This window comes from Myotis nattereri (genome assembly GCF_964212035.1).
Source record: "Myotis nattereri genome assembly, chromosome: 1".
Taxonomy (NCBI): Eukaryota; Metazoa; Chordata; class Mammalia; order Chiroptera; family Vespertilionidae; genus Myotis; species Myotis nattereri.
Genome location: NC_138075.1, coordinates 85230781 through 85244720, shown reverse-complemented (window position 1 = coordinate 85244720; position 13940 = coordinate 85230781). Strand labels below are relative to the sequence as shown.

The following is a 13940-nucleotide window of genomic DNA, read 5'->3' as shown; positions in this document are numbered from 1 at the left end:
AATAAAGATAAATATCACATGATCTCACTCATTTGTGGAATGTAATGAACAACATAATATGACAAACAAAAATAGATCCAGAGACATAGAAGCATCAAACAGACTTTCAAACCTCAGAGGGAAGGCAGGGGAGGGTGGGAGGAGGGCAGGTAAGAGAGCAACCAAAAGACTTGTATGCATGCATATCAGAATAATCAATGGACTCAGATTGTAGGGTGATGAGGGCTTATGCTGGGGGGGCGGGAGGGAGCAGGTGGGAGAGGTCAATGGGGTAAAAAGGAGACATTCTCTCAACGATAAAGAATTAAAATAAATAAATAAATAAATAAATAAATAAATAAATGATCATTCCAAAGATTTAAGTCTGTAAAGCCATGAGTTATTTGTGATACTTTGTTTAGAGAATCTTACTATTGGGATTTCCTTCTAAAAGTGACTGTTAAGAAAAATATGTAATTCTTAAAAATAAATTTAACTACATGTGGTTATACAAGTCTATCTAGCAAAAGGCACCCATTACCTTTACCTTAGGAATTGGTGCTTCCCTTCTGTCTCACCTAAGAAAATCACCCTGTCTATGGTTGATGATAAATAGCGTGGTGTGACAAAAATTCTCTCCCTGAGAAAACTCTACTCAAGCTTTTCTGAGCTCGGTTTCCACTAAGCCTTGACCTTTGAACTTCTGTGTTTGTTTGCATTTTCCAAATTTAGAAAGAATCCTGCTACATCAGGTTGGCCAGAATCCCCCATCCTCGATATCTGATCACCCTTGATATCCGATCAGGTTAGTCATCCTTTCCCATCTCCCAGGAGATATCCTATCACACTGGTCTGTCTTCAGCAAGAATCCTGCTAGGTTGGTTTAACCAGAATCCCCCTCTATCAATGTTGTTTACTTTTAGTAATTTTCCATCTACTGACCCTACCCTACTCCTTGACTATAAATTCGCAAGTTAACTTGATGTATTTGGAGCTGAGCCCCATCTCTCCCTCTAACTGCAATCCCCTACTACAGTGGTACCAATACCTTTTGTGATGGTCCCCTGAATAAAGTCTGCCTTACTGTTCTTTAATAAGTGTCATGAGTAATTTTTTAAGAGCCATTAGGTTGAATTGTAAAGTACAGTTCAGTGGTCTCTAATGTGCCCGACTTCCTATCTTTGTACCTTTTCACTTTTCGTAATCCAAAAGAGTGAAGATAAATTGACTCAGGGAATACTGTGAACTAGTAAAAAAGGTACAGTAAGTATTTACTAGTAGCTCCTAACCAGGCGAGAGATAGAATGAGAGATATTGAAAATAATTTCTAAGAGGGAGGAAGCTAAATATATTCCCAAGTATTTAGGAAATGTATCTGAAGTTTGAAAAATAATCAGCCATCAAATTAAACACAGCAAATTAAGATTTTTCATTCTTCTTTAATAATACACTTTTTTTCTGTTTTTGTTTTTTAAAATATACTAGAGGCCTGGTGCATGGATTCGTACACCCGTGGGATTCCTCGGCCTTGCCTACAGGGATCAGCCAAAACCCAATCTCTGGCATCCCCCAAGGGGTTCCAGATTGGAAGAGGTCAGTCCTCAGATGATGCACCCTGGAATCGGGCTCCCTCCTCTCTGGTTCCGGGTATGTCACCTGAAAACCACAGCTGCCAAGTCACCACAGCTTGGCAGCTCCTGCGTTGTGTCTGCCCCCTGGTGGTCAAATGCATGTCATAGTTATCGGTTGGATGGTTGCTTAGGCTTTCATATATAAATTTGTATTGATTTCAGAGTTTGGAAGGGAGAGGGAGAGAGAGAGAGAAACATCAATGATGAGAGAGTATCACTGATCAGTTGCCTCCTGCATGCCCCACACTGGGGATGGAGCCCAAAACCCAGCATGTGCCCTGACCAGGAATCTAACCATGACCTCCAGTTCATAGGTCGGTGCTCAACCACTGAGCTATGCCAGCCAAGATGTTTGTTTATTAAAATATGCTTTTATTGATTTTTTTTGAGAGACGAATAGAAACATCAATGAGAGAGAAACGTTAATCAGCTGCCTTCTGCATGCCCCCTTTTGGGGATGGAGCTGGCAACAAAGGCATGTGCCCTGAGTGGGAATTGAACCATGACCTCTTAGTTCATGGGTGGATGCTCAACCACTGAGCCACACCGGCTGGGCGCCTACATGATTTTTATAATAAAATGATTTTATTTATTCAAATAACAATTACATACCTATTTTTGCAAAGGATCATGTAAAAATTCAAAGATGGGGAAGAAATCATTTGCTCTCAAGGAGTAAAATATTGTATGGCAATTATGTCTCAATAAAACTGGTTAAAAAAGCAAAGCAAAAATAAAAAATGTCAATATAAAATACCAATGTAAACATAATAAGAAAGAAGTATGAAGAAATTCAGAGAAAGAAAACATCTATTTTCTTCTGAAAACAAGTAAGCAAACAATATTCACATATGATTAATTGAAAATTAACTCCATCTCTTTTCTTAATTGGCCTTTAAAACCTTCTCATTATAAATTGAAATATTTATGTGTGAATATTATGTCTCAGATTTGCTTTAAAATATCCCAGTAAAAATAGATAAAATTTTTTAAAAATGTAGGTAGGGAAGATAAAATAAGAATGAAAGTGTCTTGCGTTGAAGCTTGGTGAAAGGTTCAGGAGAGTTTGACATACTAATGTATACCTGAAAATTTCCATGAAAGAAAATAAAAACCAAATTCTCTTCGAAAAGAAATAAATTAGTTAATGACTCTCTGATGCTGAATAGCTATATAATAGAATAAGAGAAAAACAATACAAATACAAAAACCATTTAAAAATGTCATGAGTAATACTAAAACAGGTATTCCAAAATGAAGTATGAAATTTAATGAGTTTTATAACCCCAATCCATAAATTATACTTAAAATGTGTTTTTTTTAAAATATATTTTTATTGATTTCAGAGAGGAAGGGAGAGGGAGAGATAGAAACATCAATAATGAGAGAGAATCATTGATTGGCTGTCTCCTGCATGCTCCACACTGGGGATGGAGCCCGCAACCCAGGCATGTGCCCTTGACTGGAATCAAACCCGGGACCCTTCAGTACACAGGCCGATGCTCTATCCACTGAGCCAAACCAGCTAGAGCTTAAAATGTTTTATTTATTCTAATTTACACAGGCCTTTAGGCTACTAAATTCATTACTCTATTCTCTTAATATGCTAAAACTTAAATAATATGCATTATAAATAGGTTTGTTATTCTAAATAGGTTTTGTTTATTTTTCTCAATTAAGGCACTTCCACAAACCTGATGGTAGTCAAAGAAAAAGAAAAATGTCAGTAAAACCCAAGAGCAAATTAAAAGAAAAAAAACGACAGACCTCTGAAAAATCCTTAAATATAGCAACAAAAGACCCTTGATTTTATTTTATTCCTAACAGTTATAATTTGAATATATCTAGAAGTTGCTTTAGCTGAGCAACCTGTCAACATGTGAACTTATGCTGAAAGATTACCAATGTTTTCTAACAAGTGTACTTACTTGCTGTTTCAATACCAGGTTCTTTACTCCTTCCATCACAAATTGTGATCCAGTATTCATGACTCGTGAAAAGAGACTAGGGGTAAAAGAAGAGGATCACAATAAGCATAAACTATCTCTCCAATATGTTACAGATAAAATATTTGCCTAATTACATACCACATGCTGATGCCCTCTATACCTACCATATTTGTTTTCATTAAACAGAAGTCACCTGAGAATTCTGATGTTACTGCTGCAATTTTATTTAACAATAAAAAAGTAATAAAATACTGACTAGTCAATATTAACAAAATATAAAAATGAAGAACTGCCCTCAAAATAAACATTTTGATTGCTGATCCTTAGCTATAGCTTTTAAAAAAACTGTTGACAGTATTACAGATGTCCGAGATTTTCTCCTTCCACTAGCGGCCCCTGCCCCACCCCACGCCTTCATCACACTACTGTCTGTGTCCATGCGCTATGCATATATATTCTTTGGTTAATCTCTTCCCATCCCTCCCACCCACTCTGAGTGCTGTCAGTCTGTTCCATGTATCCATGTCTCTGGACCCATTTTGATTGTCAATTTATTTTGCTCATTAGATTCCACATATAAGTGAGATCATGTGATATTTGTGTTTCTCTGACTGGCTTATTTTGCTTAGCATAATACTCTCCAGGTCCATCCATGCTGTCTCAAAGGGTAAGAGATCCTTCATTTTACAGCTGCATAGTGTTCCATGGTGTAAAATGTACCATAGTTTTTTTATTCACTCATCTACTGATGGACACTTGGGCTGTTTCCAGATCTTAGCTATAGTAAATAATGAGCCTTAGCTAGTTTTTAGGCAAATTATAATTTGTAGAGAACTGCTTGCTTTCTTGGTTGCCTTAATGCTAAAAGAAAAAAGTTAAAGATAGTAAATTAAGTTGCTTTAGGAATTCAAGACACCAACATATTAAAGAATATATATATATATATATATATATATATATATATATATATATATACATACACACACACACACATATACATATATATACATATACATATATATACATATACATATATATATATACATATACATACATATATATATATGCATGCCCATAAGTATGATGAGGTCAAAAGTTACTATTTTCTCTTTATCATAGCAGCTAGATCCAATCCTGCATTGTATACGGTCTCTCTTTCTATACATAAAATCTATCACATAAAATGTGAAGCATAATACACCTGATGAATTTTACCTTGATTCTGAAGAATGTTATCCAAATTTTTAACATCAGAAACACCAACAAATGATTTTCCATACTAGGTTTATATGTGTGTTTCCAACAGCCTCTCTTTTGGGATCAAAGGATGCTTTGTGAGACAGATTGGTAATCCTGTACTATGGTATCAGAAGGCTAAAGACATCCTTTAAAGCATCCAAAATTTTCTTCTAACACAAGAAAAAATTTAAGCCCTCAGCTACAAGATCCATAAGAAATGTAAGAGGCTTTTACTATTCAATAGGATTTTAAGGCATGAAATTGGTAAGTCTATTTATTACACTCAGTAATTTTCCAAATATATTTTCTTTTTCCCTATCTTGTCCTTATTCCCCTCTGAAATGAAGAGATGGACAAGATCAGAAACAATAGAAAGTAATCTTTGTTGGAATGGACAGTTTTCAGGCGATTCCCTGGTACCAGGCAACTCTGAGGGAGTGTGCTAACCTGCACAGCACTGACTGTAGGTGAAGTCAGCTGGACTCATTTTGTCAAACACTTATAAAGTTCTGCATTATGACAAGTAATTTTGTTTTGTTAAATTGTTTCATTGCTCAAGCCCTGGCCAGTGTGGCTCAGTTGGTTGAGCATCATCCCATGCACTGAAAGGTCGAGGAACATGCCTGGGTTGTGGGCTCAATCCCCAATAGGGGCCATGCAGGAGGCAGGTGACCAATGATTCTCTCTCATCGATGTTTCTCTGTTTCTTTCCCTTCCTCCTTCTATCTAAAATCAATAAAAACATATTTTTTTTAAAAAGTGGTAGTGCCAGGCCGGCGTAGCTCAATGGTCGAGCATCGACCTATGAACCAGGAGGTCATGGTTAGATTCCAGGTCATGGCACATGCCTGGGTTGTGGGCACAATCCCCAATAGGGGGTGTGCAGGAGGCAATCGATCAATGATTCTCTCTCATCACTGATATTTCTATCGCTTTCTTCCTCTCTGAAATCAATAAAAAGATATATTTTTAAAACTGGTAGCTCAGGATGGGGCTAGGATAAACCTGTTTCCTTCTGGGCTTCATGCTTTTGCTCTAAACTATAAAATATAAGCTAAGAATTTGAAATAGTATGGTATGGAAAAGAGCAGTTAAAATTACCTTGTACAGCTCCTTTGAAAATCACGCAGACTTTATACGATACTGTGGAGTCAGAAGTCATACCCAGCCCTGGGGACTTCCTCCCTACTATTTAGCAGGATGCCCAGGTCTATCTTGAAGCTAGGTCTTAAGTGCCTAGCTTCAAGTCTATATTAGTTATCAACATTAGTGTAAAGATAGCTTTAACCTTCATTTATCTTCTGGAAATGAAAAATGTAATGTTTTAAGAACAAGGAAGCAAAAGAAGCCAATAGCTCATACCATGTAAAATATATTAACTTACATTTTAAAATGAAAATTTATACTAAGCTAAAGGCATGTTGATATTTATTCTCTATCACAATAAAAATACTCTGCATTCAAATTGTCAGTGTGTTTTTAAGGCATGAAAGTCTAATTATGGTCTAAAGTACCAGACTTACCCAATCAGAATTATTAAAAATACTTACCCCAATGGTTTAGTAGTAGTGTTGCCATAGCTGGCAGGAGCTGAGGCCATCTTGGCAAAAGCCCTAAGAAATAAGATAGTTATATGTAGATGTCGATTATTAGAGCTAACATTCAGTCTCATGGTATTAAAATATATATTGAGCCCGGCTGGTGTGGGTCAGTGGTTGAGCTTTGACCCATGAACCAGGAGGTCATGGTTCGAGTCCTGCTCGGGGCATATGTCTGAATTGTGGGCTTGATCCCCATTGTGGGGCGTGCAGGGGGCAGCTGGTCAGTGATTCTCATCATTGATGCTTCCATCTCTCTCTCCCTTCCTCTCTGAAATAAAAAAATATATATATTTTTAAAAAATATGTATCTATTGACAGAGAAGGGTGGGGGGAGGTAGAAGAGGGTACAGGTTGGAAAAATTGTGATGGAAGGAGACTTGACTTGAGGTGGTAATATAATATACAGATAATGTATTATAGAATTATAAGCCTGAAACCTGTATAATTTATTAACCAATAAATTCAACAAAAAATAAAATATCTATTGACTAACTTTAACTTTTACTATGCAGACATTTTCTGAAAAAAATAATTTTTTAACTAATAAAATACAATATTTCAGTATAATTAGCACTAAAACAATTATAGAAACCAAAATTATATAAATTTATAACCATGTAAAATAATACTCAAATATAGTACAATTAGTACTGAAATATTGAGATTCTTTAGGAAACAATGCATTTATTTTCCAAACTTCACAATTTTTCGTTTCCTTTCTACCCAATCATTAACATGAAATAGACTTGCTGTCTTTAAAGAACCATTATGTACTGATTAAGTTTAGTTTCCTTACTGCTCCCCACATTCCACAAGTCCTCTTTCCCAGATACATGCCTTTGTTCATGCTGTCTTTTGGGAGGTATAAACTTACTGCTTTCTTCTCCAGTAGAAATTGTACATTTCTCAGCTCAAAACCATTTTCTTCATTAACACTATTCTAATTCTACTACCCAATGATTTTTCCTTTTAGTTATATCCTATACCACACACTTTTATACTTGAAAGTCATTTCTTTTCAATCTTTCTAAATGTCCAGAATTTTTAGATCAACTATAGAATTCTTGAAAGATGGGCAAAAAGATGGCATTTAGATATGTCTTAAAATATTTTCCTTCTGGGAATATGTCATTTTAGAGTCCAGAAAACAGAATACTTCCAGAAGAACCCTCCCACTTTGAGGTAACCACTGTTATGATTTTGGTGAATACTCTTTGAAACTATGGACATTGCATGTATAGCAAATATACTTTATTTGTTGTTAATCCTCACCCAAGGATATTTTTCCCATTGATTTTTTCTTTTTCTTTTTTTTTTTAAGCGAGAGAATGGAAAGGAGGGAGGGCAGGAGGGGGAGAGAGAAACATCAAAGTTAAAGAGACACATCGACTGGTTGCCTCTCACATGCACCCTGACTAGGGTCAGGGATGGAAGCTGCAACCCAGGTTTGTGCCCTTGACCAGGAATTGAACCCTCAACACTTTGGTGCAGAGGCCGATGGTCTTACCACTAAGCAACACTGGCCAGGGCTAACATATGTTTACTTTTAATAACAAAATTAATATCACATTGTAGATGCTGTTCTATATTTAAGTAGCATGCTATAAACATTTTTATGTGAATCTTAGATCTTTTATGATTCTTACTTCAAATGCTTTATTAAAAAAAATTCCACCTAAATGCAAGAAAATCTTATGAGAAAATAAAAAAAGAATCACTAAGATGTGATAGTTGAAATGCTAAAAATATCCTATATCCATTATCAGTGGATTTTAAGACTCAGTGTATTCTAAAATCCACTGATAATACCATTAGATAAATCCCAAACACAAAGCTCACAATCTTGTTAAGAAAGGAGGATATGAATCAACTGTTTTCAGCAGATTAGAATTTTTTCCATTAACAAATTTATTTTTCACTAGAAACAACTATATCAAAACAATAAAGAAGGGATTAATAAATAATAATACATTTATATGGCTAAACAGTATACAAACACTACACACTACCATTGAAAACTAAGAGCCCTAGCTGGTTTGCCTTAGTGGACAGAGTATTGGCCTGCGGACTGGAGGGTCTCGGGTTTGATTCTGTCAAGGGCACATGACCAGGGTTGCAGGCTCAATACCCAGTAGGAGGTGTGCAGGAGGCAGCTGATCAATGATTCTTCTCATCATTGATGTTTCTATCTCTCTCTCCCTTCCTCTCTAAAATCAATAAAAATATATTTATAAAAAAAACCAAGACAAGGAAAAACCAGAATACAAAACTCTATCTGTAATAGTGATTTCCCAGTTCTAAAAACTATATTTAATGCGCATATGAAAGAATATACAGTAACTGAAGGCCGGGTGCACGAATTCGTGCACAGGTGGGGTCACTAGGCGTGGCCGGTGAATGGCCGACCAATCAGTCGGACATTTAGCATATTATGCTTTTATTATATAGATGTTTACTTGTACATTCTGAATGTTGAGATGACAGGTAAATTTTTACTTTCTTTATACCTGAGTTTTAAAGTTTTCTTGAATAAACTAGTATTACTCTTATAATTAAAAACAGAAAGTTACAAATTAGAAGTTAAAATTTTTGTAACCACATAAAACGATGCCAACGACTGCCTTTCTTTTTTTTTTTTTTTTTAAATATATTTTATTGATTTTTTACAGAGAGGGAGAGAGACAGAGAGTTAGAAACATCGATGAGAGAGAAACATCGATCAGCTGCCTCCTGCACATCTCCCACCGGGGATATGCCCGCAACCCAGGCACATGCCCCCAACCGGAATCGAACCCGGGACCCTTCAGTCCGCAGGCCGACGCTCCATCCACTGAGCCAAACCGGCCTCGGCGACTGCCTTTCTTTTTATAACACCAAATGTTTGATTAAGGAATTCCCACATAATAATAATTAAAAAACAATGACATATGCCACATAGTCAGATGTGTGTTTATACATTATGAAAAATGGAAAAGATAGTTTTAAAGAAAGTTTTTTGTGTGTATGTTTTCTTATTACAAGAACACAAATGAACAAAATTAAAAAAACAAAGTATCCTAATATATAAAAACCGTGGCGACCCAGCACTGACTGCTGAGGGGGCTGCGAATCAGGCCTGGAGAGAGGCCTGAAGAGAGAAGCAGGGTCTGATCCGTAGCCTCTGTGGCAGCTGTTGGTCAGCACTTGTCTCTCTCTTTCTCTCCAGCAGCCGTGCCTCCATTTCTCTCCAGGCCTCCACCAGGGCTGCTGATTAGCCCTGCCTTTCTGATCAGGCCCTGTTGATAGGCCCAGAGACGCTGACTGGCATAGAAACCGACCAATCAGAACCAAATCTGGCTGAAGTGTGAGGAGCCAATGGCTGCCCAAGAGGCAGAGCTTTTGACGCTGACTGGCATAGAAACTGACCAATCAGAACCAAATCTGAGTCAACTGTGAGGAGCCAAAGGCTGCCTAAGAGGCAGAACTTTTGATGCTGACTGGCATAGGAACCGACCAATCAGAACCAAATCCGGGTGAACTGTGAGGAGCCAATGGCTGGCTAAGAGGTGGAGCTTTGGACGCTGACTGGCATAGAAACCGACCAATCAAAACCAAATTGGCCAGCAGAGGAGGGCAGTTGGGGGTGAGATCAGGCCTGCAGGGGAGGGCAGTTAGGGATGATCAGGCAGTCAGAGGCAATCAGGCTGGCAGGGAAGGGCAGTTAGGGGTGAGATCAGGCCGGTAGGGGAGGGCAGTTGGGGACGAGATCAGGCCAGCAGGGGAGGACATTTGGGGGCGATCAGGCTGGCAGGAGAGCAGTTAGGTGTTAATCAGGCCGTCAGGGGAGCAGTTAGGGGTGATCAGGCTGGAAGGCAGAAGCAGTTAGGGGCAATCAGGCAGGCAGGCGAGTGGTTAGGAGCCAGTGGTCCTGAAAGGACAAAGCAGAAACACACCCTCCTCCCTTTCAACGACAAAGCAGAGACACACTCTCCTCCCTCTCCTCTATTTTGTCTTGCAAGGCTGGGGCCTCAGCCCAAGCCCCCCCCCTTTTTCTGAGAGTGACCACAAGAATGCTGGTATTGTCCTAACTCCTCCAACCACCACCTGAGTGGACCAATGAAGCTCCAGAAATGCAGCTAAGGTCCTAATAAGGCTATAGTGGAGGATGGCTCTAACCTTCAGAATGTGTTGGTCACTTCCTGACCCTCATGCTGTAAAACCCTGACCTAAATGATCAATCTCTGTAACTCACGTCACCCCTAAAGCCCACCCAAATAACTTGCCCTATATAACCTTTGTTCTCCTGGGACACACTCTCTCGTCTCACCGCTGCGTCGGACAGAGGCTGGGAGCCAAACCTGGGTTTGAATAATAAAGACTCTTTGCTTTTGCATCGGAAAAGGCTCCCTGGTGGTGGATTATTGGGGACCCCGAACTCTGGGCATAACAGTCCCGGATTGTGAGAGGGATGTCCAACTGCAGGTTTAGGCCCAATCCCGCAGGCACTCTGTGTTTCCTGAACTTGTATGTCCCAGATTGGAAAGGGTGCAGGCCCTGTTGAGGGACAACCCCCCCCCCCCGCACGAATTTCATGCACTGGGCCTCTAGTCTATATTTATAAAAGCTTAAGCAACCGTGCAATTGTCCAACCGGTAGCCATGACACGCACTGACCACCAAGGGGCAGAAGCTCAACGTACAGGCATGGAAACATGGTACAAACTGATGAATCTCAGAGGGAAGAGGGGAGGGAGGAGGGAGGAAGCGATTAACCAAAGATCTTATATGCTACTGGAGGCCTGGCCTACTGCAGGGATCGGGCCGCAACTGGCTCTCCAACATACCCTGAGGGTTCCTGAATTGTGAGAGAGCACAGGCCAGGCCAAGGGACCCCACTGGTGCATGAATCTGTGCACTGGGCCTCTAGTTATAAATAATGCTGGAATATATATGTGGGTTTAGTGTTTTGATTTTCTTTGGTAAATACTCAGAAGTGGAGTTGCTGGGTACTTCATCTCTTGAGTAGCCTTTGTTTTAAAATCTATTTCGTCTGGTACAAGTATTACTATACCACTTTGTTTTGTTTCGTTTCCATTTTCATGAAATGGAAACCCCTTTACTTTCAGTCTCTGTATCTTTCAATCTGAAATGAGTCTCTGGTAAACAATGTTATGTAAGGTTCTTGTTTTGTTATCTGTTCAGTCATCATATATATGTCTTTTGATTGAAGCGTTTAATCCATTTGCATTTAAAGTAATGATAAATATGTATTTATTGCAATGTTATTATTCATATTTTGATTTTTTCCCCTTCTTCTTAAAGAAGACCCTTCGTTCTTTCTTGTGATACTGGTTTGGTGGTGGTGAACTCCTTTAGCTTTTTCTTGTCTAAAAGCTTTTTATCTATCCTTCAATTCTAAATGATAGCTTTGCTGGGTAAAGTAATCTTGATTATAGGTCCCTCCTTTTCTTCATTTGGAATATTTTGTGCCGATTCTTTCTAACATACACATTTCTGTTGAGAAATCAGATGACAGTCTTGTGGGGACCACCTTGTAGGAAAGTGACAGTCATTCTTTTGCTGCTTTTAAGATTACTTCTCTGCTTTTATCCTTTGGCATTTTAATTATGATGTGTCTTGGTACAGGCCTCTTTGGGTTCATCTTATTTGGGACTCTGTGGTTCCCAAACCTGTATGTCTAGTTCCTTCACCTGGTTAGGGATGTTTTCTGGCATTACTTTTTCAAATAGATTTTTCAATTTCTTGCTCTCTCTCTTCTCCTTCTAGCACTGCCATGATATAAATGTTGGTATGCCTGAAGTTGTTCCAGACTCACCTTTGGGGATTTTTTTTTCTTTTTGCTGTTCTGATTAGGTGTTTTCTGCTTTCTTATATTCCAAATTGCTGGTTGATTTTCTGCTTCATCTACTCTCCTACTGATTCCATGTAATTTATTCTACATTTCAGTTAGTGTACTCTTCATTTCTGACTGGTTCTTTTATATGGTTTCTGTGTCCTTCTTTATGCTGTTTAATTTTTGAATAGTTCATTAAGCATTCTTATAATCAGTGTTTTGAACCAGTGTATCTGGTAGTTTGCTTGCCTCCATTTCATTTAGTTCTTTTTCTGTTCTTTCATTTGGGGTCTGTTTCTTTGTCTCTGCATTTGGTTGCTTCCCTATGTTTGTTTCCATGTATTAGGTAGAGCTGCTACGTCTCCTAGCCTTGGTAGAGTGGCTTTATGTAGTAGATGTCCAGTGGCGTAACTTCCCTAGTAACCTGAGTGCTTCAGGTGCACTCCCTGTGTGGACTGTGTGCAGTGTCCTGTTACAATTGAGCTTTGATTGCAATTGGCAGGTTACTGGGAGGAATTGACCCTAAGGCTGATTGACTGTGAGAACCGGCTGTGACTACAGTGGAGAAGTTTCTGTACAGGGGCTGACCCTATGGAGCAGGACTCACTCCAGTAGGCTTTGGTGCCAGATGAGTTTGCCCCTTGAGTGTGTCACTTGTGGACGTATTTGAGTTTTAATCCATTGTAGTCTGAAGCTGTCTACTGGGTGCACTGGCTCTGGGGCCTGCCAAGGAATGCAAGGTCAGCCACTGCCTATGCCTTGCCCAGGCCACCTGACATGAGCTACAGAGCGATCTGTAAAAGGCTACTTTTGCTGGCTTGGAGGTGCCTGGGAGAGGCTGAGCTGAAAACCAAGGCTGACTGATGCTAGTGCCAGACCTGGGGTCACTTAGGAAGAGGGAAGGGGCATGCTGCTAGTTTGAGAGATTTTAGGAAACTCTGAAGCCTGAGTCAAGAGAGGCTGTTTGTATCAAAAAGCTACTGGAAACAGCTTGGGTGGCCCGCAAGTTGGGTGGGACCGCGTCTCAGAGAATCACCAGGGAGGGAGAAACAGTTAGCCAGGCTGATGGAGACTCAGACATGGCACCCACCTGCCAATTCTGTGGGGAGAGGTCCCAGAAAAGGAACAATGGCCTTTGCCAGCACTCCCAGTCTCAATGTAGCTTCTTCTTTATATCCTTAGTTATAACACTTCTGCTTAGCTAGACTTCAGGCAGTTCTGAATGATGGATTTCTATTTAGTTTGCATATTTTTTTTGATAAATCTGAGATCAGAAGGTATATTCAACCTTGTATTCTTAAAACAATTATTTTAGGAAATATTTTGAAGGTGATGTTTGTTGTAGAAAATTTGGAAAATAAGCACCCAAAAGAAAAAAAATTCTACCAAAGTTAGTCACTAATAACACTGAGGTGTACATCACTTCAGCTATGTGACTACATATATATAAATATATATATATATATATATATATATATACACACACACAGAGGCACACACACTAGAGACCCAATGCACGATATTCATGCATGGGAGGTTGCCTGGCCAGCAATCTGGGCTGATCTGTGGGGCGATCGGGGGGGCCCCCACTGGCACCCGCGTTGGCTGGTCTGGGGCCTGTGGGCTAGGGGCAGCTCCTGAGTTGAGCGTCTGCCTCCTGGTGGTCAGTGTGCGTCATAGCAATCGTTGTTCTGCTGTTCGGTCAATTT

At 39.3% G+C, this 13940-nt stretch overlaps 1 protein-coding gene across 3 annotated transcripts in view; it reads right to left on the bottom strand.

The window, feature by feature from the left end:
* Nucleotides 1-13940, bottom strand: part of SCFD1 (sec1 family domain containing 1) — a 119707-nt gene that overhangs the window by 30325 nt on the left and 75442 nt on the right. For all 3 annotated transcript variants that reach the window (XR_013995921.1, XM_081089683.1, XM_081089684.1), the window contains 2 exons: nucleotides 6349-6411; nucleotides 3539-3614 (listed from right to left, as the gene is read on the bottom strand). Coding sequence is in view for 2 of the 3 variants with exons in the window: in XM_081089683.1 (XP_080945809.1) it covers nucleotides 3539-3614; nucleotides 6349-6411 (139 nt within the window). In the remaining variant the exon portion in view is untranslated. The remainder of the gene's footprint in view (nucleotides 1-3538; nucleotides 3615-6348; nucleotides 6412-13940) is intronic.